The 27074-nt window shown below is 56.1% G+C and overlaps 1 protein-coding gene across 1 annotated transcript; it reads right to left on the bottom strand.

The window, feature by feature from the left end:
- Nucleotides 1-1064: 1064 nt before the first annotated feature.
- LBP (lipopolysaccharide binding protein) lies at nt 1065-22702 on the bottom strand. Its single transcript, XM_062204189.1, has 15 exons — nt 22526-22702; nt 20093-20207; nt 19016-19144; nt 17554-17709; nt 17109-17172; nt 13368-13431; nt 11813-11904; nt 11144-11320; nt 9490-9549; nt 7856-8023; nt 6640-6707; nt 6141-6183; nt 4011-4074; nt 3218-3294; nt 1065-1715 (listed from the first exon to the last, which is right to left on the bottom strand). The coding sequence occupies exons 1-15, from the start codon at nt 22650-22652 to the stop codon at nt 1671-1673; spliced, it is 1449 nt and encodes a 482-aa protein (XP_062060173.1). The 5' UTR covers nt 22653-22702; the 3' UTR covers nt 1065-1670.
- Between the last annotated feature and the right edge of the window lie 4372 nt (nt 22703-27074).

Raw genomic sequence — 27074 nt, 5'->3', positions numbered from 1 at the left:
GGACCCGCTCTGCCCAGACGGGGAGAGCCAGAGAGCTCATGAGCCCCCCGGAGTCCCCTGAGCTGAGGATGGCGGGAGATGGTGTGTGAATCTCTCAGCCTCCTTGGCCCTGGGGGAGATGCTCTGAAGTGGGTTCTCCATTGGCTCTCAGTTTTCCCAGAGGGTTAAGCTTCCATCACCCTCGCAGGGCCTGGTGTGGTCATGTACCCTTTATGTAGGCTGCCCGCTCTTCTCTGGCATTTCCCACTCGCTGGGGGGTATTTCCTGGATCTTTCTCCAAATCAAACACTCTACCACCTCCTGGCCTCAGGGTCTGCTTCTGGGGAGCCCTAAGCCAAACAGGAAGACTGTATGGGCATTGACCAGCACTGGCATGGCCCTGGGCACCCTCCGATGCTAGTCCTGAGCCCAGCCCAGGAGCCTTTGCCAGCCTCACTCGACAGGGAAGACGCAGAGGCTCACAGAGGTTCTTGTCCAGGGGACCCTGCAGGTGAGCTGGAGTCAAGACTGGCTCTTTGCCCCATACCCGCTCTTCAGAGCAGGAACTGGATCTGGGTTCGTGCTGGCTCCATTACTCCTCAGACCCAGGAGGCCAGGGCCTGGCAGGTGGGAGGTGCTTAGTAAGCACCCCAGCCGACCGCATGCATCACAACAGCCCTAGGATATGGCTGCCATTATCACCGTCCTGATCTCACAGGTGCCCAGGCCACGGCCCCTTCTCCAGTCTTCCACCGCCATGAAGGATGGGGGCAGACAGTGAGCAGAGGCCTCGAGGAGGGAGGGAGCAAAGGCCTGGCCTACCCTGCTGCCAGCTGGGCGACGAAGCACCAACAAAGCACCGTCCTATCTCTGAACACCTGGCTCTCACACTCGGGGAAACCGGGTCTATTCCCAGTGAATTATCTGCTAGCCCATGGCTCCCCGCAGCAGCTCATTAGCGCAGGAATGGATCTGCGGGCACCCCTGGGGGGCCAGCTCTGTAAGTGGAGGGGACTCCAGAGCCCCCGCTGCAGGCTGGGGGCTGCGCACTGATGACTGTGCCAGGAGGAGCTTTTTATGTCTCTGCTCTGGGGCACCCACAGGCTCCCCTCTCTGCAGCAGGCAAGGTGTGAGGGAGGCTGTGGGCACAGAAGAGACAGGACAGGGCCCTTAGAGAGAGACCTCAGCCCCAGGTCCGGACCTGCCGGGTGGGGAGCCCCTCACTCTCCTGTCCAGGCCCCAGGAGCAGCGGCCGATGAGAGCAGAGTTCAAGGTCCAGCCTTGGAGACCACAGGTGGGGCTGACCAAAGACCCCTGCAGTCAGAGGAGGGTGGGCAGTCAAGAGGTTCAGCGGGAACAGCAGGAGGGACTTCACAGGATCCCTTAGTCAGCGTTTACTGAGCCTCTGCTTGGTGCCAACACTGTTCCGGGCACTGGGATCACAGGGAGAATGAAGGATCCATCACTGGCTCCTAAGGAGGCTCACCCTGGAGGGGAAGCAGACCCGAGGCAGGGAGGGCTTGGGTGCCCCTGGAGAAGAGAAGGAGTTGGTGGAGAGGCCAGGCAGAGCCGACCTCCGGAGCTGGGAACAGAACACCTGCGTCCTCCTGGTTCTCCAAGGATCGGCCGCATACCTGGAGAAGCCACCGCACGTCCAGCTGTGGCCTCCACGCCCCATCTTCCTCCTACCGTCAAACTCTCCTGTACTGGATGTTGGCGCCCACGAGCAGGAAGTTCTAGGAGGAAGAAGACAGCACAGGAGGGTGAGGAGCCCTGTCCAGACCAGCAAGACGCGTGTGCTTCGATGTAAATGGAGCCCACCCGTCAGGAAACAGTGCTTAAACAGCAGTGTGCCTCTGTCCCCAAGGTCCCCATGAAGCACAGCTTTGGGCGACGAGCCACTGTCACTGCTTCTTAGCGGGCCTCAGAAATGTCTGCCCTTTGTGTCACCTGGGCCAAGAATGCAAAATTGTGAGCCACTGGGGTTCACTCTGCTGCTCCTGACGTTTCTATCACCCAGAGGGCCGGAATTCTGAGCTCAAGGTCAAGTTCAACTCCTCCCCAGCGATCCATCCCCCTACCTTTCACGATCAGCCTGGTGGCTGGAGTTGACCTCACATTTTTAATGAATGTGATAATGGGTAATAAATCTGCTAGTCCCTTCCCACGTGCCAAACGTGGAACTGCAGTTCTCACACTTGGCTTCGAATTTTCAGATACCCTGTAAGCTTTGTGAAACGTGGACAATGAGGGAGCTGCCACCCCTTACTTCACGGCAATCTCCCCAAGACTGCCTAACATACTAACAGCCCATAATAGTAATCTGCCTGCCTGCTGCATGGTAACTGGCAAGCCCATAATAGTTGCCTTTGCTAAAAAATAAATAAATAAATAAGTCTGCTGGACTGTTTTTCCAGGGTCCCTTGTAAAACTGGACAGAACTGGCTGCAGCCAGTTTTGTAACTGGAGCCTGTGCAGATCGGCTTAGACTGCATAGGGAGGGTTACCCTGTGGTTCATCGTCATGTGGTGCGATACCTCCGACCTAGTTTCGGCAGCTGTCTGAACATGCGTGGGGTGTCCACGCGTGATTCGTCAAGGCATGCTCCAAGGATTCTACCCACTGCTTCCCTCTGCACCTGTCATGTTCTGCCGCTTTGTCTCACCCAGTTCAGCCCCTGCCATTACCTTAAATCCATAACCCCCAACCTCCTCTCTGAGCGGGGAGGCGGATGTAGGCTTCAGGAAGATCAGCCCCCTGCCCCCCGGCCTGTAATTGATGTTGAACTTCTCTTTGTCAGAAGCAGAATGCCGTGCTTGTTCAGTGTGTGAGAAGGACAGCCTGCCGTCTGATAGCAGGTGGGCTACACCCCGTCCTGCCCAGTGAAAGCTGGGGCCAGCTGTGTGGACTGACACTCCTTCTTCATTTGGAACAGCGATCTGACTGCTTGGGAACACTCAGTGGGAGGTGGATGTGGACTATCTCGGAGTCCCTGCAGATTCGTCTTGCAAATACAAGAGCAGGGGGTGTCCGATGTCCCCCGCACCCCCGACGTTAGTAGTTACAGTGGGCGGAGACTTGACTAGGTGCCAGCACCTGAAGAATCCATGGACAGCTTCCCTGCTTACAGCGACCCCCAGAACGTCCTAACCCACCCTGCAGGGCTGGGCTGGGTCCCACCCACCTGGGTCCCACCCGCCCAGGTATGACCCCAAATCCGCCCCCCCCCCCCCCCGACCTCGTGGATCTGGAGCAGCAGGTCGTAGAGCTGAATGTGCCGCAGCAGAGGGAGCGGGAGGCCGTGGGCCAACTTCTCTGCAGGTTGAGGCAATCGAGATTGTCAGGAAATGATGGTCACAGACACATTTTCCCCCGAGCACTGTGCACTCTGCACACTCCACACGCACTATTCCCATTTAATGATCACCATAACTAAGAGGTAGGTGTGATTAGTACACCCATTTGCAGATCAGGAAACAGGCACGAGTGGCCACATGACTTTTCTCTAGGTCCCACAGCTAGAACTGGCATTAAACCCAGAAGGCTAAGCCGTCAGAGCCAGTGGGAGGAAGTGGCAGGTGCGGGGCAGCCACGTGTGATCGGGAGCCCTGCCTGATGGCCCTGCACCCCTCCTGCTTGCTATGCCGGATGAAGGTGGCAGTGCCTCACAGAAACAGGGCTCGAGGGCTTCATGATCTGTGTTTTGACTAAGGGGTGGGGTAGTTTTCTGGGAAACAAGAATTCAGAGGCATCCATTGAAACTTGACTCTCAGTCTTTCACCTGCCACTTCCAAAAGTCCCTGCTTCTCCCCTGAGGGAGGTTTCCTGCGCCCCACAAAGCTGCCCCAGCCTCCAACCCTCCTCAGAGTGCCGGAGGAAGCCAGGCATCAACAACCCAACTCAGGGAGAAGCGACTTCCCCGAGTTAGCCACCCAGCCCCAGAGAGCCCTGGCACCCAACTCCAAGTCCAGCTGTCGGTTCCCCAAAGAAAAGAATATCCATTCTTGACTTGGGAAAAACCATGTTCTTACCATTGACCTTGGGATAGAGGTTGTTGAGAATATAGTAGTTGAGGAGTGCTTCCAACAGCTCCACCTGGTGGAGAACAGGAGAGGTGCACTGTGACCACACGGGCCATCTTGCCTGCCAATGGCCACAGAGTCTCACTGAGGGGTGAGGTGGCTCTGTGTGTGCTGACATGGCAAAAGCCAAATTGGCCGGCGCCACGGCTCAGTAGGCTAATCCTCCGCCTTGCGGCGCCGGCACACCGGGTTCTAGTCCCGGTCGGGGCACCGATCCTGTCCCAGTTGCCCCTCTTCCAGGCCAGCTCTCTGCTGTGGCCAGGGAGTGCAGTGGAGGATGGCCCAAGTCCTTGGGCCCTGCACCCCATGGGAGACCAGGAGAAGCACCTGGCTCCTGCCATCGGATCAGCGCGATGCGCCGGCTGCGGCGGCCATTGGAGGGTGAAGCAACGGCAAAAAGGAAGACCTTTCTCTCTGTCTCTCTCTCTCACTGTCCACTCTGCCTGTCAAAAAAAAAAAAGAATGACAAAAAAAAAAAAGCCAAATTGAGATGGACACCTACACTTGCCACTACTTTATAAAAGTATTTTGAGATGCACATTTATATGTACACAGATAAACAGAAACATTTTGGAAGGCTGCACCCCCAACTTGTTTTTCCTTTGGGAAGAACACACAGGTTTGACTGAGCCCTTAGCCGTATCTTTGGTATTTAACTTTTTCATTTACAGTGAGAGTGCTTTCCTGAATTGTGTATTTTTAAAAAACTGAGTAAAAACAAAAAATGAGCTTCTGTTTCAAATGTTAAAAAAAATTATGAAATAACGTCTTTTAATATCCATTGTATGCCAGACCCAAGGCTCCAAGTTTCCATATGTATCTGACTGAATCTTTACCACAACTCGATAAGGTTCATACTAAAGTCTCCATTTCATAGGTAAGGAAACTGAGGCCCACAGACTTGCAGGAAACAGGGTAGCAGGGTCAGGACCTGACCCTAAATTTATCTGTGCCTACAGTTCTTGATTTCACCCCCCGTGTTCTGGAAACCGGATAGGATGGCCTTTTCACGCAGTCCAGGACATTTTGCAGGCCATGTGCACGCACCAGGCCGGGGTGCCACTGCACCTCACCCTGTCTGTGCTGCAGGAAGCCATCCCCGGGGCCTGCAGCGGCGTCTCTGCCTCCCGTCTGTGTGTCCACTTCTACTCTGTAAGCCCTGGGGAGGAGGGCACGGGTGAAGCGGGTCAGAGGCACCCAGAGCCCACGGGGAGGTGAAAGCCAAGACAACGACTTCCACCCCCTCCCACGAGCAGCAGCTGATCGCCCCACCTGCCCCCTTTCCAGAAAGTTCTTCTCCATCTCTGCAGCCCACGCTGATCTTGCCCTTCTCTTTCTGCCATCCAGGTCTCCTCCCGGTGGCAATCACCCCTTGGCGTCGCCTGCCCGGCATGGGACTCCTCTTGTCTTCCTAAGAGTCCCCGTGTCCCCCAGCCTCAGTCCACAGAGGTTGGGGCGGCTGCCCAAAGTCATGGTCCCAGGACTGTAGATCAGGACCCTGCTGGTTCAAATGACCTCGCTGCACTTCCGGCTGCAGTGACTGGTGGGAGGGTGGGCACACATCCAGTGAGAGCTAGCACAGGGCTTTTTTTTTTTTTTAATTGTATTTTTTTTTTTTTAATGAAACTACAAGAAACCCTGGGGCTTTTCACCAGGGACGAGGCTGCCTGAGGACGAAGTCAACACAGATGAAAGTGGAACAGAGATGGAGAGAGCGGATACAGTCAAGCTCCTGGATCCCGCTGTGCAGAGAAACCTCCAGCCTTGGTTTTTTGCTTTTTTATTTTTAGCTCTGGGACCCTGTGCATGCCTCCTCTTTGCTTAAGAAAACTGCAGCTGGCTTCCTATGCTTTGTAGTTAAAAGAATCCTGTCCACTAGGCAGCACAGTGTGTGTTATCTTATCCTGGGGTGCAACTGTGTCTCCGTTCTGGGTCTTGTACTCCCTAGAGCACCCATGTTTCTGCAGGGACAAGGGCACCTCTTCTTTTCTACTTCCTGTGATAGGTGCACGGGAATCACTTAGGACACACCCTGAATTAGTTAGCACGCTAGTCATGTCCGAAAGAAAAACAACTTACATTGAATCCTCCGACTTTGGATTCTTTCAGTTCCACCTGTAGCCTAGAACGGGGCAGGAAAGATCCAGAGATGTAACATTATGCACACAGAAGCCTGGGCAACGCTGGAGTCCCCAGAAATGGGAAGCCGTGGCCTTGAGACAGCACCAGGCCAGGGCGGAGTGGGCGTGGAAGCGACGATTGAGTAACTAAAAGCAACACTACACCAGTATTGGGAAGACGGACAGTGGGGAGATGTGGACGAAGAGCCCAATCTTTATCATTTCAAGAAACTCGTATAGCTGTCGTCTAAAACTCAGAGGTCAAGAAAAAGCAGTGTTAGTAAATTCTTTAGAAATCTGAAGTGTTGGGGGCAAGGTCAATGGAGCAGTTGGGGTGAAAGGTACGTTTCCAACCCAAACAGTGGCCCCTTACCATGGACCAGAGGATCACAGCCCCACCCCCAGCTACAGAGCCGGCCCCGGGGGAATGCCCCCGCGTGGGCAGGAGCCTCACTTACCTTCCCGGCTTCAGGAACCCAGTGATCTTGCTGGTGTTCAAGGTCAGTGTGGCAGACACATTAGTGGCCTGGAAGAGCCGGGAGAAGGTAACAGGTGTACATGATGGATGTTGTCTGGCGTGGGAAGCATGACTCAGAACACCAGCCGTCTCCTCTCACTACTGGCTCAGCGCAGCGAAAGCAAGAAATGTGCCCACCAGACTGCAGACTCCCAGAAGGCTCATTGCAAGTGCTCAGTAAGTGCTTGACGTTGGCCTTGAGCATTTGTACTTGAAATTGCTGCCCATGATGGCAGTTGAACTTTGAACAGACTACCAAGAGAAGGCACAGGGCCTGTCCCTGCACAGCTCTACAAAGGGACATTTCCCGCAATCTCGGCTCCAGCAATAATAACTATAGATTACATCTTATTTTAAAATCAATTAAGAACAGCGATCATGGTGGCAACCAGAGATTTGCCTTGTTGAGCTTCAGCCCTAAAACAAGAAAGCTGAGCTCTCCATCCAGTTGAGCAGGTTCCCCAAAGGCCTCGGAAACCCTTCCGCATTAGTCAGGGCCCATCAGGAAAGGATTCAAAACCACTCTCAATATTTAATGCAGTGGGAATTTAAGACAGGGAAATTGTTGTACAAGTGATGGAATCACTAGACGCTGGAGGCTGCTTCCACCCCAGGGCTGGAGAAGACGGAAGTGGGGTTGTGGGAACCACCATGGAGGAGACACTATCATTGCCAGAGCCTCTGCTCAAGGCAAACAGATGGGAGAAAACACTCTGACTTCTTCCTTCTTCCCACCCTCCATTCTCCTGACAGTGCCTCCCATTGGCTGGCCTAATTGGAAGTCAGGGTGCAAGGAAGTCTGGGAAATGTAGTCTTGAGGGGCCAGCTATAGCCATATAACAGAGCAAATAGGACAAAGGCTCATGTACCTTTCTCCCCACAACAGCCCAGACACACTCAGAGGGAAATCCATACACCAAACAAATAAACCTGCAAACAGCCATACAGGTGCTTGTAACAGGCACTGTGGAGAACAATCATGGGTTGCTCCATGGAAAAAATGGCAAGAGGTAAGGTAGATTGAGGGTGAGCCCGATGCAGCCAAGCCCGGCTGGGCAGTGAAAATTAACTTGAGGTCTGAAGGAATTAGCAGGTGCTGGAAGGGAGCCAAGCACGTGGGCAGAGGGCACAGCAGTTGTAAGGGCTCTGAGTCTTACCACACCCAGCCGGAAGACAGGCTCCCTGGCAGAGCTGGGCAGGACCACGAAGGCCTCAATGTCCATCTGGGGTGTCGCGAACAGATTCTCGGGGCTGAGGTTCACGAGTGGGGCCGAGGCCACTGACCCTTGGAGCTCCAAGTTCATGTTGGGGTAGAGCTTGGCCAGCTGGGAGAAGAATGGAGAGATTATGTCAAGAGAAGAAACTCCGTGGATGTGGCTGTACCGTGAGTTCGGAGGAAGTCCAACAGGCGGAGAGTGCTCTGTGGTTGACTTCGTCTCTACGCAATGCTCTGTGCCCACTGTTTCAAACACGATTGCACTGCGTGGCTTAGCTAGAGGGAGGGACAGAATTTAGTTTGGGGCAAGACCGTTCCTTTGCAGGGGAAGTTGGTGGAAGAACAACTTTCCCATGAGCCTCTTGGTTATGTCAGTGTAAAATCTATATCCTGTTCTTGAACGAGAAGCTTCATGGGGGGTGTTGCTTCTCCTCATGGCCACAATGAAACAGGCAGGAAGGCCGAGGAGGGTTTCCTTCTCTTTTGGGGGCAAAAGGGACAGTGGAGCCAGAGTTCGGCCAAGGGCAGCCCAAAGCTGGCTGGGACAACATGGTGGCCGTTCTGGCTGTGAACGGGGCTCTAGGAACAGAAAGGGCCTGTAGGGGGCGCCATGGATAAAGACATAGCCCAGGCACTGTCAGACGTGAGGTTTACACTTTTCCCCACCTTTATAATTCTCCTTGGCTATCACCACACCTTGTGCAAGGTATGTTACCCACTGCTGCCTCTTTCAGCCGTGTCTCGGGGTCTCGGGGGCAGGGGACAGGACTGGTGGATTGTTTCATTATTAAATGAGATGACGCACCTGAAAAATTAAGTCCAGCAATGACAGAGCTACCATGTTGTTCACTGCAACACCAATATAGCAAAAGATTGGAAACAAGGAACAGGGCCCTCCACCAGGGCAGGTTAACCAAGCTGTGGTCAACCCAGCCATGGCAGAGTGGGTACCGTTGAAGAAAAGAATGAGAGCGTTTCCTCTAGATATGTCGGGAATGGTCTTGCAGATCTAGTGAGGGGGAAAGGGACGGAATGGTGTCTAGTAGTCCTCTATTTGTGCAAACACTTAGATGCACACCATTTGCTGCATGCCTTACGCTGAGAATATCATTGCAGGGCTCAGACTCCAGACGGGCTGGGTGTTGGGAGACATGGGTGGGCGGGAGACTTTGCACTCTCGAACTTCATGTGTCTTTTGAAAGCTGAACGATGAGAATCTGTTACTCACTCAAAAAATAATGTTTCAAAGCACGGAGCGTATGCCTGGCCCCTAAGAAGCCCTCTCTGTTAGAGGCATTAGTTAGGGCACATGCTATGGAACACGCCAGCGTGCTGGGGATTCTTAGCGCCCATAGAAGGCTGGACAACCTGTGATCCCAGGAGCACGGGGACTGGGCTTTTGTTATTGTGACTTCGCGGGGAGCCCCGAAACCTGCAGCCCCCCAAGGCCTTCACCATGGGTGGCTGGCATCCTTTGACTCTTGGCCAAGCTGAGGGGAATGCAGAGAGCTTAGGAGGAGTCCCAGGACTCTTGTGCGCTTGGTCTGCACCCCGGGGGGCTGCGAGAACTCTTACCCGGGGGACAAAGGCACGGAAGGACTTGGTGGTCAGCCGGATGTTGGAGTCAGCCGGAACCTGCAGTGGAGACACAGTAGAGTCTTAGGGGGGCCACACAGGAGCCAAGGGACTAGAGAAGTTGGGGAGGGGGAGTGCCCCAGATGGTAGCTTCTCGAAGCCGGTCTTGTATTCACCCCAAGCAGAGCACCTGCGTCCCTGGCTACTCTCCTTGGGGTGGAGGTGGCACAAAGGCCTCCCTCGGGGACCTCGGAGTGCCTCCTGCAGTCCCACTGACCTACGTTTGGCTCCTGGCTTGGTTACTGGGTGTTCCCAGGCCAGTCCTTTCCTGTGTTTAAGTCTCAACTTCATCTACAAAACTGGGATGATAATTGTCCTTGCCTTAGGTCATTGCGAGGCCAAGCGAGCAGCGGGCACAAGCCCTTGCACATTGTGAGTGCTCCATGGAACAGCTGTGATCACTCCCAGCACCACCATAAGTGAGGCCTGTGCCACGGATGTTTGTGTGTGTGTGTGTGTGTGGGGGAGTGGTGGTGAGTCACCGTTGGTCGTGGGAGAAGAGGCCTGGGCAAACGAGAAGTCATGCAAGGGAGAGTCACTCCATCCACCTGCTGGACAGTCCCTGACTGGGGCAAACGGGCCCATTCCTGGTTTCATGTTCATGAGATGTCAACTGTTATGAAGTGCTGTAAGAAACAACCCTGGAGCCCCACGCTGTGGTGTAGTGGGCTAAGCCTCCACCTGCAGCACAGGCATTCCATATGGATGCTGGTTCTAGTCCCGGCTGCTCCACTTCTGATCCAGCTCTCTGCTGTGGCCTGGAAAAGTAGAAGATGGCTCAAGTCCTTGGGCCCCTGAACCCCCATGGGAGACCTGGAAGACGCTCCCGGCTCCTGGCTTCGGATCAGCTCAGCTCTGGCCATCGCGGCCACATGGAGAGTGAACCAGTGGATGGAAGACCTCTCTGTCTCTCCCCCTCTCTGTCTGTAACTCTGCCTCTCAATTAAATAAACAGAATCTTAAAAAAAAAAAAAAAGAACACTTTGAAACTAGAAACATTAAAGAACCTAGAGAAATACTAAAGAGCGGATCCCCTGTAGAATCCAGTCTCCCTTACACAAAGCCCCATGGGAGACAGTTATGCTCAAGGTAAGTATCAGGCAGACTTTGTTTTACCTGTTTACTGTGACCCTTTTTACTTGGGCTGCAAGGGAGCTCCCTGCTAGAGCTGTTTATGGGCCCAGAGTCTTCACAAGTGAGCTTTACTTTACCCTCATCTTTATTTACGTCTCATCTAACACGGCATCTTTTATCCCGCCTCATTCACTAAGCATTTTTAAATTAATCTCCACACATCACCAGGAGGAAAGGGAATTGAATTAGAATAACAGGGCTGCACTAGGAAGGAAGGAAAACACAGACAAATGAGCTGCAGGGGCGTCCATGGCTGTTATGAGGGAGAAAGAAGGGTGGCTTGGAGCTGGCTGGTAGCCAGAGCGAAAAAGGGAAGTTGTTCTAAATGTATTTTTCCTGATCCTGATTTTTCTCTCTCTCATAACTTACAATGTTTCTGACATAAACAGGGTGGAGAGGGAAGAAGGCAGGAAGGGCTGAGTCCTAGGGTTCCGAGAGCGCCCGTCTGCCCGCTCCTTACCATGGCGTCTGTGATGGAGAAGTTCCAGTAGCCTGACTTGTGGTAAGCCAGGCTGGCGGTGTTGAAGACGTAATCGGAGATGGCAAAGTAGACCATTCGGCTGTGAGCCTCGGGGAGGTTCATGGCTGGAGCAAGGAAGTCCACTGGGGTGCGGTGATCCAGAGGGAAAATTTCACCCTGGCGAGAGAAACAGGGTCCAGCGGGACTTGTCACATGCTCCCCCCACCCCAGGCTGGCGTCCACGCTAGGGAGTCAGCCGCATGGCCTGGCCCAGCGACCTGGCCGCGGACACGGCCTGAAAGTCCATCACGAAGTGTGCTTTCTTTGGGTGAAAGTGTAGCTGAGCTCGGGCGTGGCTCTGGTATATTAACCCACAGCGGTCCTGACCACCCCTCGGTGCCACCCTGGGCCAGCCCTGATGGACCTTTCCCTGCAAGGTGGGCGGAACAGGGGGAACAAGGAGGACGGGAGATCTGAAGATCTTAGGGTCGTGAGACGCCTGTGCTGGGCTCCTAGCTCTGGGAATGCTCCTCACCATTCCGTATAGCCTTGCCCTTGGCACAATGGGCACCACAGGGGAGAGGAGCTGACTGTTAGAGGAACAGGCTGACCCTGGGGATTGCCTCGCTGGGGCTGGACCCACCCAAGCCTCTCCACCAGGAACCTCACCTTAAACATCACGTCCAGCATCCCGGCTGTTGCCCGGGGGGCCTCCATCAAGCTGTAGTCAATGCTGGCAAAGCTGTCGATCTGCACCGTGACTGTGGACCAGGACGGGGCAGAATGAGGGGCCGGTCACAGCCTTTGGCTGACAGAGAAGAGGTGAAGGCTCTGGCCGCTCCCTGTGACTTTCTTCTGAGCCCCCTGCCCCTCCACCTAAAGACCCCTGAGCGGGGCCAGCAACAGAGACCTGCTTCCCCATGGAAGAGGCTGCATGGAGCTCTGGTCCCACTGCCGGGTTGGGGCGTTACACTCCGTGCTCCGAGGCCCTAAGGGAACACATTTTGTGCTCTCACACATTGGGTCATCTGTGGCCGCCCGGGCCCCAGGAGCACACAGCCCATCAGACGACATCTCAGACAGCTGTCACTGGCTGCACACTCTCCTCGTGCTCCTGGGACCCAGGGACTCCTCCTGCACACACGGTTGTCCTGCAGATGCACTCACACGTGCAGGCAGAGAGGCGTGAGCAAGGGGACCCCTTGTTGGCAACAGCCAAGAAAGACAGAACAAGGCAGAGACACCGCCCTGCTGGAATACTATGCAGCTGTTAGAACGATGCCGTTGCAACAGCCACTTAGAGAACCGTGTGGTGTCACGCTAACCTCTGCGTGCCGCGGGAGCCTGTGTACGCTCTAGGACATTCAGAGCAGCGCGACCCCTAGTGGTCTCGCGTGGAAACTGCCCAAACAGCCTTCAGCTGTGGAGCCGGCCCGGAGGATACGGCACAGCCAGGAGAAGGCAGGGCCTGCCTGGAGGCAACAGGCTCTGGGCCACCTCAGGGTGCTCAGCCTTTCAGGCTTTGGAAAAAAGACTCAAAAAGCATACGACGCGCTTCTGTACAGGGTGCAAATGAGTCTTCGCTGGTAGAACCCAGAACCCTGGTTAGCCCTGAAGGCTGGGCGGTGGCTGAGCGGGTGTGGGGGGCTCTGAGAGGCCGGTCACCGTGTCTGCACTTGGGGAGCTGCTTCCACACAGCTGTGCACTGCCTGAGCATTCTGCAAGCTGCACGCGTGCGATTTAGCACTGTTCTCTACGAATACACGGAGATAGTGATTCTTAAAATGAGGTCAACGTATGCATGCTGATCGAGAAAGAGCCCCACAATATTTGAGGGTCCTTCACAAAGTTTGTGGGGAGATGGAATTAAAAGGTGTTTATCTGATGCAAAAATTTGAACTCCATGCACTATGTGAAGATCCTGCTACAAGTTCAAAAAGAAACAGCCCGCAGAGCCACATCTACACTCTGCATGGTGGCACACGCGCACGGTTCCACATAGGCTCAGGAGCAGAGAGGACGCACGGGTGGAGGTCTAGGCACAGGAGTACGTGCCTTTGTGTCTGAAAAGACGCGCCCCAGACAGAAGCTACCTCTTGGAAGAAAAGTTGGGGCAAAAAAGGGAGCATTTCCTTTCTACCTCGTGCCCTCCCGTGCGATGTCTGACGACATCTGTGCTCTAACAGACGTCACCAGCGTCCCAGGAGTGCATGGGGCGCCCTACCTGGCAGTGTCTGCAGATAAGGCTGCAGGTGGGCCGTCACGGCTTCCTCGATCTGTCTGCAAATCTGAGAGAACAGACAGGACAGGCTCGGTGAGACCCCGGGTTTGACCCGGCGCTCTGCTCGTCTTCACACGTTCACCCAGGGATCACCCATTCTACAAACCTCGGTGAGTGTTTCTCGTGTGCTGGACACGACAAAGACAAAAGTGCGCCCCCGTGTGGACCCCTGGGCTTTCTGGGAGTCTGTCCCGCAGCTGATTATCTGAGCAAGGCAGTCATTACCGCAGGGAGGTGAAGGGGACCCAGCTGGAGACACTCCCCCAAACTGCGCCATTAGAGATAGTTTCCTTGGGGAGACCTTGGCTCCCAGGACTCAGTTTCATGGCAGAGCGAGGTGGTAACTAGGAACAGGAACGCAGGTAAACGCAGAGTTACAGTAAAGGCTCCCCATTGTCATCACTGGACAGCTGAGGCTTGCCATTCTCATGTGCCCAGCGAAGACCGAACGCTCGTGTCTGGAAGTCACCCACACACAATTACTTGTCACCATCTGAGAGGGAGCGTCTCAGGAGAGAGAAACGCATCTCCAACCCTGCTGGCCGTGCGTGCTGCCACCATCCCTCGGATGATCTAGTATGTAGGCCAGCAAAAGGTGCTGAGAAGGGGGCTGTTTCCACGAGAGCCCGAGATGCATACTCTGGGCAGGGGAGGTGCTGCAAAAAGGTTCAAATTTGGACAAGACAACAGAAAGCCTTAGGAGGAAAGAGCAGCCATGCAAACCTAGGAGCGTTCTGCACTGGGATGGCTTCCCAAGTGCCTTTACATTGGCATTGTGATGAAAGAATGTATAGCAGGTCAAAGCTTTATGCAGGAAAGACCCAGTGCACTGTCCATGAGAGGCCATGGTGGTGAGTTATGCGCCCTCCACCAAGAGCTGACAAATGAATTTGCAGTCCTTGTGTTTTCAAACACTGGGCTCCAGTGTCAAGATTTTCTCTTGTCTCTGTGTGCAGGAGAGTCCTCACTGGAGTGTTTTCATTAGCCAGCTGCCAGCTACTGTGTAACACGTCCACCTGAGAGGGCTGGGGGGGGGGGGCCCTGGCCTCAGGTAGGGCTCACAGGTGGCTTCTGGGCAGAGGTGACACGTTAAGGGTGAGCAGGCATCAATCAGGCACTGGGGCATGGGAGGGGCTTGTAGCTTATCCCCCCTTTGCAGCTGCCTGTTTCTGGGGAGGAGTTTAGCAGTGAGGAGCTGCCAGAACAGGGAGAAAGGTGGTAAGAACATTCCAGATTAGTTGCAGCGGAATTGGAAAGTGCCATTGGCCTCCCCATTTCTCTTTTTCCCTTCAGACAACAGCCCATCAACTACTCCTACACCTGCGTCCATCTGCCACACCCATACATGGGCCCATCAGCCATGCCCACACGTGCTCCCACCTGCCCCACTGCTGCAGGGGGCCATGGAGGCACAGCAGGGTCTCCCAGTGAGACAGCAGCCGAGCCAAACAAGCTTGGGTTCAAATCCTGCTCGGTGACCTTTGCGCCATCTCTCTCCACCTGTGGTCCTCACGCACAGGAAGCAGTGGCAAGGCCAAGGCCACGTGCCTCTGGGGTTTTGGAGGCAGTGGGGCTGAGAAGTGAGTGAGTGCCGCTGCTGCTTCTCCGACCTGCTGCTCGGACACCACATCCTGTCCCGAGTGCAGAATTAGAAAGCACTCGCCCCAGGCCCTTGGCTTCCATGGGAGGAGATCTTTGAGGACCGTAAGGACTGGGGTCAGGGGAGAACTCCTCTGTCCCAAGGCACCGGGTCCTGCGAGGCCTTAGCATAAGGGGCGCCACGTCCCGGGAAGTTCTACCCTGATCTGTCCTCTCCCTAGCCAGCTGACGTGGGGCGAGTTCCTCCACTACTCAGAGCTTCTGCTGTCAGAAGCAAGGGAGGCCAAGGTTTGGTGGAGCATCCGGCATGGAGGCACTGCAGGATTAGCTGCTAGCACCTGCCACGTGGGCCTCCCATAGAAGAGCCCTGGGGCCAGTGCCGGCTGCTCCGCTTCTGAGCCAGCTCCTGCTAAGGTACCTGGGGAGCAGCAGAGGATGCCCAAGTGCTCAGGGGCTGCCACTCACAAGGGAGATGGAGGTCCTGCCTCCCAGCCTTAGCCGGCCAACTGGTGCGGCCATGTGGGGAATGCAAGTGGATGGAAAATCCCCTCCCTGTCACTCTGCCTCTCAAATAAATAAAATAAGTCTTTAAAAAAAAAAGAAAGTGGAAGCAATTAGATACTGTACACCATGCAGATGGTTGGCCTTTAAAAATGCATGTGTGTGTGTGGTGTGTGTGTGATACATGTGTGTGCATGAGTGTGTGATGCGCATATGTGATATGTGCATGTGGAGTGCATGGTGTGTGGCGCACATGTGTATGGTACATGCATGTGTGGTATCACATGTGGTACATGTATGTGTGGTGTGCCTGGTGTGTGAGATGCATGTAGGTATGAGTCTGATGCACATATGTGATATATGTATGTGTTAGTGTATGGTGTGTGGTGTGTATGTGTGTGGTACATGCACGTGTGGTATGTATGAGTGTATGTGATTGTGTTTAGTGTATGGTGTGTGGTACATGCATGTGTGTGGTACATGCATATGTGGTATGTATGTGTATGGTACATGCATGTGTGGTGTGTGTGGTGTGTGTGTGATGTGGTGTATATGTGGTATGTGTATGTGTTTAGTGTATGGTGTGTGGTGCATAGGTGTGTGGTACGTGCATGTGTGTGGTATGTGCAGGTGTGACGTGTGTATGTGTGTGTATGTGTGGTTTATGGTGTGTGTATGGGGGGTACATGTGAATTTTTCCTTTTATTCCCAGAGTCTTCACTGCAGACCCAGGTCTGGGTGTGCAACACCTCAAAAATAGGATTTTGGGGATGAAATGAGTTTTATTTTAGCCAAAGATTATAAAATATGAAGATTTCACATATTTTTAAAACAGGACTGTCTGACAACGCCACAGCCTCTCCACCCAGGCTTGCCTGGGCCCCCTGTCTCTGCGGGCACCTGAGTGCTGGTCTCCTTTCTAAAACCTCTTCATAAACTTATCTTTTAAATCCACTTTTTGACCACCACCCCCCCTTTTTTTTTTAATTTGACAGAGAGAAAGACAGGGGGAGGGAGATCTTCCATCCACTGCTTCACTCCCCAGACGCTCATCAGGGCTGAAACCAGGCCAGGCCAGACCAGAGCCAGGAGCCAGGAGCTCCATCCAGGTCTCCCACAAGGGGGCCGGGGACCCAGGTACTTGAGACACCATCTGCTGTCTCCAAAAGTCTGCACCAGCAGGAAGCTGGAGTCAGGAACAGAGCTGGGCTCGAACCCGGGCTGTCGGATCTGGGATGCGGGCATCTTAACCACTAGGCCACACTCCTGCCCTGTGAGTTCCTTTCTGACTTTTGTGGGATGCGAGGCGGCGGTGGCAGTGAGCAGAGCTGAGCAGGTAGAGCCGGGTCCCTGGCCCCTGCATCTTGCCCTTGACCAAGCACTGGCTGCTTCTGCCTGGCTGGACAGAGGCAGAGGCCAGACACGAGAGCACTGCCCCCAGCGCCGCACAGTCAGCCTGTGACCTGGGCAGCCACACATGCTCTCTGGCCTTGGGCCCCTGTGTGTCCACACTCGCTTCCCCAGCCCGGCTCAGGCCGGATGCCTGTCCATGGCCTCCCTCATCCCCCAGCCGGGCCCGCTGACCTTGCTCTCCAGGACTTTGCGCAGCCTGGTGTCGATCTGGCTTTGGAAGAGGCTCAGCAGCTCCCTGTGGAGACGCGCAGGGGCAGAGTGCCGGTCAGCACAGGCCTGGGGCCAGGCCAGCCCCCAGGGGGTCCTCCCCCCAGTCCTGGCGCCCTGCAAAGCCCCAGGGTCCCACCCATTCCAGTTTAGTGCACCTAGCTTCCCAGCCACCTGCTGGACCTGCTCAAGGTGAGGGACTTGGGGGAGGGGCTGAGAAAGCGCCCCTGAAGTTGACTTGTCAAGCCTTGGCTTGAATCTGCACCTGAGCCTCCCAGCCGTGGCCCCTACAAGTTTATGTTTGGGGGCCCAGAAAGAGGCTGACGGTTCCACTTGGAGCCAGGCCAGGTGAGGGGATGCAGGGGCTGTGGCCGGGGCCCAAGCTGGCGGAGTCCCGGCGGTGACCTACTCCAGGTCCCCCTCTATGTCCAACTCCACGTTCTGGATGTCGCTGCTGCAGCTGGAGGTGGTGACCGTGGGCCTCCCGGAGGGTTCGCTGCCCAACACGAGGTGGACAGAAATGGTGAGGCCCCTGACGTACAGGTCAAAGGAGTTCTTCAGTCTCCTGAGGAGGGAAGAGGAGCAATGGTTAACTCCTCGCCCAGCGCCTGCCAGCGCTGGGGTGGGAGATGTGAAAGCTCAGTTCTTACCCTAAAGAAAGTGGAGCAGAGCAAAGAAGCTAGAGTCACAAGTAAGGCCCAGAAAGATCTGGAAGAAAGCCTGGGGCCAGTCTGCATTGTCGCGGATGGACAGAGACATGTCCAGCAAGATCTGAGTCTCAGAGGCCCTGAAGAAGTGGCTTCCCGTCTCCAAGAACTACACCTCCAGTGAACAAAGGCACCACATGCAACGTGAAAAAAACAGGCATCCCGAGAGAAAGAGCGAATCTCCTCAATATTGGAAGCTGCAGACGAGCTAATTTCCTTCACATGAAAAAGACAAGCCGGGGCCAGCGCTGTGGCACAGCGGGTTAAACCGCCGTCTGCAGCGCCGGCATCCCCTGTGGACACCGGTTCGAGTCCTGGCTGCTCCATTTCCGATCCAGCTCTCTGCTATGGCCTGGGAAACAGCAGAAGATGGCCCAAGTGCTTGGGCCCCTGCACCCATGTGGGAGACCCAGAAGAAGCTCCTGGCTTTGGGCTGGCCCAGCCTTGGTTGTTGTGACCATTAGGGCGTAATCCAGCAGATAGAAAGTCTCTCTATCTCTGTCTCTCTCTTTCTCTAAGTCTAACTTTCAAATAAATAAAATAAATTTTCTTTTTTCCAAAGGGCAAGCCAATACAAATTAGTGAGAAGAGGGCAAAACAGGACCTCCCCCACCAAAAAAAAGATCTAAGATATGGCAACAGTTTCAATGGCAAATAAGAATCATGGAAAGCTATTAAAAATACAAATGACAATGATAGCATTTCTCACCTATCAGATTGATAGAAGTTTTGAAATTTTAAGATACAGGGCTGGTGACGATATTGGTAAATGGAACCCCCGACGCGGGCACTGGCACTGGCACAGCCCCTGGGGAGCACAGCCAGAGGCCCCTACCCTCGCTCTCTCATGCACACCCTGCTCAGGATTTGATTTCTGAGCCTTTACCCTGTGTTCCTTCTGCCAGCCCAAGTGTGGGAGCCGCTCACGGAAGCTCGTGGGAGAGGATGAGCCGGGAAGAAACAACCCGAGTATGCGTGAGGGCTCAGCCCGAGGAAGCCACGGCACCCACGCTGTGCAGCCTCTAAAAGCCGCAGGGCAAAGTGCACTCTGCACATGATGAAGTGGTCTGTCCTGGGCGCGGGCTGCCTCCCGCACATGGTCTGTCTGATGAGCCAGGGACACCTCAGGCCAAGGTCAAGGGCCTGAGAGCAGAGCCGACTTACAGGAATGCCTTGCGCACCTTCCAGCTGCCCCGCACGTGGATGTAGGCGTCGGAGATGTCGAGACTCAGGCCCTGGCCGGGGAGGGGCCTCAGGGTGCCACGGAGCAGCTCGAATCTGGGGATTTCCAGACTGGAGGGCGAGACACGGGAGGGAGACGTCAGCTCGGGGCCTTCGCCTGCCTGCCCACCCTCTCCCCGGGCGCCTGCTCTGTGCCAGCCTGGCTCCTGTGGCCTCGCCCAGCCCTTTACACTCCTTACATTGTGGTGCCTCCCAGAGCACCCAGTGGCGTGCTTGTCCCCTCTTCAGAGAGGGACACAGAGAGGGAAGCTTGAGGAAGGGACGCGGCTGTCCCAGTCACATGGTCACATTAGCGCCCAGCAGGGCCCGGAGCCTCACCTTCCCCTGGACATGTCCAGGCTCAGAGGAGACACAGAAAGGAGAGACAAATGGCCACCGTGGGAGAGGAACGTTCAGGGGCCACGGTATGTGCCTGGCGCTTAGTAGGTGCTCAATGGGTGTTCACTAATGGGCTGACTACAAGAGGGAGGTGAAGAGGGAGGGAGGGAGAAGGCGGTGGCAGCGAGCAGGGAAGGTAGAATGGGCCCGGGGCCTGCTGCTCTCCCTGCACGGCCAAGCCTGCGAGAAGCGCTCATGCCTTTTGTTTAGCATCTTGTTCCCATCTTGTGGCTCCCAAACGCTGCCTCCTCTGGGAAGCCTGCCCTGATCCCCCAGGTATGAAGCTCAGCTCTACCACTTGGCTGTTCTAGTTACAGCCTCAGGCCTATCTTCCCTCCTAGATGGAACTCTAAGAGGCCAGACTGGATCCTGGATTGTCACTCTGGAGGAGGAAGCAGTATCATCTCCATCTCACAGGTGAGGAAACTGAGGCTCAGGTCAGACAGACCCCTGCGTGAACGGCTGGAGGAACTCAATCCCTCCCAACCCAGAATTCCCTTCTGAAATCCTTGAGCGACTCTCCTGCTCACTGTCCCCCCCCCCCCCCCCCCCCGGCCCAGTTCCAGGCGCTCTTACGCTCCCTCTCCGGGGCCTTTCCCCCAGGCCGCCCCAGAGGCCCACCTGTGGAACTTGTACTGGGCACGCCCGAAATGTTTGATCCTGAAGTCCCCGGTGAAATCCGGCAGCGTGACTCCAAGGAGCTTTCTCTGCAGAGCCAGCAGCCCCTCCCTGGCCGCTGGGGAGAGAGAAGCTGAGTCAGTGTGGTCCGCCTCCCTCCCCTGCTCAAACCCTCCATGGCTCGCACCTGCTGACTTCCGCATCAGCATTACTTAGGTGCAGGTTCCTGAGCCCCCGCTGTGTGCCAAGGAGCACAAGACACAAGGGGTGTCCCTGCACTTGCTGGGAGGTTTCTACGTGTGTGCCCATTTTATAGGCGAGGGAAGGGAATGCCTGTGCCAGCAACTCCCTGAGGGAAGGAGTGCTGGGCACTCGCTGGCTCCTTCCCGCCCACCGTGACATGTGGCCCTTGTAGAAGAAACGGGCAGGGTTTGGGCTGGACTCCAGGTGTTCGGGGTTCCAGGTGACTTTGAGGGAAGCCCCAGGCTTCACTTTCCTGGCCTTTCCAGCCGCAGGTATAACAGAACGGGCGGCACAAAGGGCACTGGGAGGCTCCCTTGCACTCCCAGCTGGGTGCTTGGACAGGGCAGGTGCCCAGCGAGCGCCTAGAACAGGAAAGCAGGGCTTATTTGATTAAAAATATGGAAAAGGCCAAAATGTGCACCTTTAGAGGAAGGTTTCACCACACGGTGTGTCCTCACAGTGGAAAGGATTAAGGGACAAACACTCCTGGTTCAGATTGCGATGGTGTGTGTGTGTGTGTGTGTGTCCCAGGAGTCTGCCCCAGCAGGCCACGTGTGTACCGCCAGCCAGCGGCACCCTTTCCCCTGTTTCCCGTGCGTTCTCCTTCCTGCAGACGCCCACACCAGGGCCCCTCTGTCTGCCCTGCTGCCCCTTGTCCTTGGTTAATTCCCCACTTTTCTTATCCACTTCTTCCAGGAAGCTTTCCCTGGTTTCTCTGTGCACCTAGCCAGTCTGGGCTCCCAACAACCCTCCTCAGGGGAATGTTATCACCCCTTTGACAGAGAAGACACTTATGCGCCTGCGTCCTTCCGGTGGGCGGCCACGTCTGTCTGTGTCTGGGACTCGCTGTCTGGGAACTGCAGCAGGACAGAACTGCTGGAGAACTGGCACCTGTGCCCCAACAGCCCCCAACCAGTTCAGTCCTCAAGATCAATCCCCCAGCTCCCCAGCCCCTTGGACAGGATAATTCTGAAGCTTTGTCTTAGCATTAAAAGTCCTGGCCTTGTAGTTCAGTGATGAAGCCACCACTTGGGAGGCCCACGCCCCACAGCAGAAGGCCTGATGGGGTCCCAGCTCTGCTCCTATCCAGCTCCCTGTGCGTGCACCTGCGAGGCAGCAGGTGGTGGCTCAGGCACTTGGGTCCCTGCTACCCACGTGGGAGACCTGGATGGAGTTCCAGGCTCCTGGCTTTGGCCTGGCCCAGCCCTGGCTGGTGAGGCCATTTGGTGAGTGAACCAGCAAATAGAAGATCTCTCTTTTCTGTCACTCTGCTTTCCAAAAACTAGGTAAATAAATTTTTAAAAATACTAAAATAGTAAGAAGAAGTCACCCTACCTTTATGCATTCTTTTCAATAGAGGCGTATCACACATGCGGATGTATAACCTAACAGGTGCTGGTTTTAAAGGCATCACTATGGAGCTTTGAACTTTTTCCATGCCGCATGACCACCACTGAGCTCACGATCTAGTACATTCCAACTCCCGCAGCCTCCCCTGTGTCCCCTTCTGGAGTCTGCCTGCCTTGGGAGGTCCCAGGTTCTGGCTGCTCATTTTTTTTTTTTTAAACAGGCAGAGTGGACAGTGAGAGAGAGAGACAGAGAGAAAGGTCTTCCTTTGCCATTGGTTCACCCTCCAGTGGCCGCTGCGTTGATCCGAAGCCAGGAGCCAGGTGCTTCCTCCTGGTCTCCCATGCGGGTGCAGGGCCCAAGCACTTGGGCCATCCTCCACTGCCCTCCTGGGCCACAGCAGAGAGCTGGCCTGGAAGAGGAGCAACCGGGACAGAATCCAGCGCCCCAACCGGGACTAGAACCCGGTGTGCCGACGACACAGGTGGAGGATTAGCCTAGTGAGCCGCGGCACCGGCCATCTGGCTGCTCATTTTAAAGTGTGCATTTTCAAACTTCACCAAGAAGTTTCCGGTGAGTTGATCCTGTCCCATGGGGTGGTTGCCGGCCACCACCCTGTAGGGGCTGCCCCCCTTCACGGCCCCTCCCCTGCGGTGCTCGCTGCAATCATGTCCCAGACTGGCTGCCCATGTTCATCCGAGTAACAACAGGTCCAAGTCCACAGCTGGTGGGGAGGGGCCGGAACAGAGCCCCTGCCCCAGGCCCGTGTAGAGCCCCCCTGCTGGACCCAGAGCAGCCGGGGGCCTGGGCCTGCAGAGCCCTCAGCCGCCAGCCACGACTGCTCACCGTACTCCAGGCCCTTGTCCGTGATCCTGGTGATGAGGCCGGGGTTGGAGCCCAGAGCTCCCGGGGCAGCTGCGAGCAGCAGGCTCAGCAGGGTGGACCCCAGCAGGGCCCTGGCCCAGGTCCCCATGCTGGATTCCCCGTGGTGTGGGCCGGGACTGTCATACTGTGGGCCGAGCCTCGCACCCTTAAATAGCTAAGGCCAGAGGGCCGGGGTGGTTCCTGAGGGCGGGTGGGTTCCTGGGAGCGGGAACGGGAGGCACAGGGACTGGAAGCTGCTTGCGACACAACTGGGGTCACAGGTCATGCTTAGAAGCCCTGGGTTGTGTCACCCCCCCCCCCCCCCCGCTGGGTCAGAGAGCTGTCCAGGGCTGCAGGGGGAAGGGAGCAAAGGGAGCAAGCCCCACCCCTTTTCCCCAAAAGACACACTCACCACCAGAGGTGCTGCCTCTTCTCAGCCAGGCTCTTAAGGCCTGGGCTTGGAAGGCCTGGGAGAGAGAAGAGGACGCCGAGGTCAGAGAGGCCACGTGGCTCCCAGGATCCCACACTCGGCCAATGGCAGAGTTGGGACAGGAGCCAGGTCTGGCACTGTGTGACCCTTCTCCTCTTTATACTGGACTCTGTTTCTTTGAAAAGGAAGCCTGTTTCCCCGTAGGGGGGTTGGGCTCTCTCAAAGCTTGCTGGTTTTCTGGAAGGCAGCATAGAGGTTGTTCAGCAGCTGCGTGCCCTGCGACCCAGCCGCTCTGCTTCTGTCCGTGGCGGTCAGCGGGCCAGCACGTCCAGGCAGGAAGCTGCCCGCGGCTGCCCCAAGCAGAACGGGCAGCAGCGGGAGCTGAGCACAACTCCCAAAGCTGTGGAAGGGGTGCAGAACGAGAGAGAGAGAGAGAGAGAGAGAATCTTCCATCCACTGGTTCACTCCCCAAATGGCCACAACAGTTAGGGCTGGACCAGGCTGATGCCAGGAGCCAGGAACTCCATCCGGGTCTCCCACGTGGGTGGCAGAGGCCCCTGCCCTCAGGTCATCACCTGCCGCCTTCCCAGGTGCATTAGCAGGGAGCTGGATCAGAAGCGGAGCAGCCGGGATTGACAGCCCACCCCACTGAGACAGAACCCCGCTGCCAAGACGGGTTTCTGTGTTTACCAAACTGGAAAGGATTTAGCGGGGAGTTTCGAGGTGTGGTCCCTTGTCGGGTGAGTAGGATTCTGAGCGCTTTAAGGAAAAATTATTTTGCTTGTTGCTATTTACAGTGTTCATTCTCTTAAGGTGTGCTTTAGGCATATCTTGTTACTTCACAAATAAAATTGCATTTGGGAAAACAAAATTTGTAGTCAAGATTGTGCTTAATCTTTAGAGTTTTTTTTTTTTTTAAAGATTTATTTATTTATTTGAAAGGCCGAGTTACAGAGAGGCAGAGAGAGAGAGAGAGAGAGAGTCTTCCATCCACCGGTTCACTCTCCAAATTGCAGCAATGGCTGGAGCTGGGCTGATCCAAAGCCAGGAGCTTCTTCCAGGTTTCCCACGTGGGTGCAGGGGCCCAAGAACTTGGGCCATCTACTGCTTTCCCAGGCCACAGCAGACAGCTATGGGAAGTGGAACAGATGGGACTCGCACCGGTGACTATATGGAATGCTGGCACTGCAGGCGGTGGCGTTACCCCCTAAGCCCAGCGCTGGCCCCTCTTTAGAGTTTTGCCCCAACACTTTCTCCCTGGGTGAGCTTCATTCTGTGGTCACCTCCAGGAAGCCCTCTCTGACCACTGCCAGGCTTTCCTGATGGTCCCAGACTCCCTTGTGCTTTCTCCACCGGAGTGTTTCTTGCTCTCTGCTCTGGGTAACGGTGGCCTTTTTCATTTATGCCCACAAATTCTTCAGTATTTCCCAGGCTGGAATTGTGATCCTTCCCCCTGCACCTGGGTGCCTCCACGGGAATGTGGTAGGAGTCACAGAGGGACTTTGGGGGGGGGGGGGCGAGAGGCACTGGGGCTCAGATTGGAACTTCCCACACACGTGCAGGGAAGCCCAGGCCAGGTCTCTCGGCTCCACTGTGTGCTGTGTGCTTCCTGCCACTGGGCTGCGGCTTGTTGAGGTCCTTGTCTGTCCCCTCTGTCCCCAGCCTGGCTGCTCCTTGAGGACAAGACTGAGCCCCTCCTTGTCCTGTGGTCCACAGGCATCCAGCAGGAGCTGGAAGGTGCTCACAGGGCGCCTGCTGTGTGCCAGGTGCCACACACACCTACTGAGCTCGGAGGTGACACCGCTCACAGCCACCCGGCTGGGATGGGAGCCCAGGGCTGTGGGAGGCGACCTGCAGAGACCCCAGGGGTGCGAACAAAGGCGCCAACCTTGTAAACAGTTTCAGACCCAACAGGGGAAGGGGTCAGGGAGGGGACATTCTCACAGCTGTGTCCCCAGGGTGCCTGCCCAGGGAGGGAGGGGCCCTAGACGGGAGTCCAGCGCTCCCATCTGGCCCAGCCCCTGCTGGACCCCAGGACCTTTTCTCCTCCTCGGGCCTCAGTTCCCTTGTGTAAAATGACAGGAGCAGAGCGGGTGACTCCCAAGGGCCCTTCCGGCTTGGGGAGGGAGGAGGCCAGTCTGGACAGTGCATCCTTGCAGGGACAGGGACATCACTCTTTCTCTGGCAGTGGATTGAGGATGTCCCCAACTGGGGGCCGTAGGCAGGGCTGGGAATTTCCCATGGCAGTGTCCTTGGCCCTCAGAGCCAATGGCCAGCATGCAAATCCGGTGGCCCCAGGCCAGGCCCCCACCCCAACAGGTGGTGACCCCGGGCCCCAGTGGAGGCCTCCGAGCAGCGTGAGCCTCACGCGGACGCCCTGGCCTTTCTTCTGGGGACTGCCCACCCACGCATGTCCTGGCTGCCATGACCCCTGGTCCCGCCCCACCGCCGCGGACACTCTCTCTCTCTCCCTTAACCAGGGCGGAGTTCATCGAGTGCCTGTTATGGGAAAAAGTGTCTCAACTCTTTTTCCGAGAACTTGGCTCCGCAGAGATCAGAATTCAAAGCAGGGGCGTAAGCAAGGCGCACCAGGGCGAGCAGGATTTATTTAAGAGAGTGAGCGCACACACACGCGTGAGCGCGGGCCGCCCCACAAGCAGAGATACCTGTCAGGAGCGGGTCTCCTCAGAGGAGAGGGAGTGGGAGGAGGCTAGGGAAGGATCCCAGGTGTGGTCGGAAGCCTCGAACCAGTGTCAGCAGCAGGGGCGCACCGGGTGTGGTGCGGCACAGCAGGGCCCACCCTCCGCCACTGAGGAGGACTTCCCAGGGGAGGGGACGTCCTGCTGGCTCGTGAAGGTCATGTGGAGGTCATGTGGAGGGTGGGCCCGGAAAAAGGGAGCCAGGTAAGCAGAAACTTAGAGCCCCTGAAGGTGAAGGAGCCGAGCGGGAAGCGGGATCCCTGAGCCAGGTTGGTCCGGGCAGGCTCCACCCCCTCTGTTCCTCTCTTCCCAGGGAGCAGATGAGAGCAGGAGTCTTGTTTCAAAGCAGACTCTGACTCAGCTGTTCCTCTGGGGGCTGCGACCTTGACCCTGCATTTCTAACAAGCTCCCCGGGGACATGCACCGATGGGGCTTCCGGAACAAGAACCTACCCGGCCGCCAGTTCCCTCCGCGCTCCGTAGAACGCAGTTCAGGCTCAGGTTCAGCGCGAGTTCCTAGGATGATGTGCACACAGGCTCCTGTCGAGGCTCGGGGGGCAGGGCGCTCTGGGGCCGGGGTTTGAGCTCACCTGCAGCCTCCTCTCCCAGCCCCCACACGTGGCACCGGAGCCCGGGGACGTGCAGATCCACCACAAAGCCAGCAATGCCAGTGGAGAGCAGGAAGGGCTCGAAGATGACATGGGGCAGGGGCTGGCCTTGGGCACACCCGGCCCTCACCCCGGGAGGACGCTCCCATTTCTCTGCCTCCTGTCTGCCTCAGCCACTGGCGGCACCCACAAGCCCGGCAGTGGCCTCGACTCTTGATGGCTTTGGGGACCCCAAGGACCTTCTATGAAAAATAGAAATCCCTCAGGGAGAAGAGACTTGGCTCGATTTGCCAGAAGCCACTTTACTGCATTCCCTTTAGAATTCCCAAGAGCCCTTGCTGTTACAGATGGGATACGGAGACCTAGAGAGAAAGGACTGTGAGGATTGCCTAGGGCCCCTGGTGGGCGAGAGAGTCCCCAGCTCTGCCAGAACCCTCTGGACCACAAGAAAACCAGTAATTACAGGTGGTGGCTGTGGTGGGGGCGTCCTTTGGATGCATTACAGCCCTTGTGGCCGCAGCACCGCCCCCCCCCCCCCACTGCCCCCTTGCAGTGTGTTCAATGGATCTGACTCAAAGGGATAAACAGCTTGAAGCCACTGGCCAAGGTCAGGGCCACTCGGGGCCACTAATAGGATGTGGCAGAATGATGCGCGCACCTGTGGTTAGTCTCCCTGTGACCCACTGCCCCTCCCCACCCGCTCCATATTTCATGGGCCACCAGGGGTGAGCGTTTGCAGCGATGGTTAAGAATCCTTTGGAACGCCTGCATTCCACACCCCAGTGCCTGGCTCAG

This window comes from Lepus europaeus, chromosome 10 (genome assembly GCF_033115175.1).
Source record: "Lepus europaeus isolate LE1 chromosome 10, mLepTim1.pri, whole genome shotgun sequence".
NCBI classification, from domain to species: Eukaryota; Metazoa; Chordata; class Mammalia; order Lagomorpha; family Leporidae; genus Lepus; species Lepus europaeus.
The sequence above is the reverse complement of the archived record's forward strand: the minus strand, read 5'-3'. Positions and strand labels throughout refer to the sequence as shown.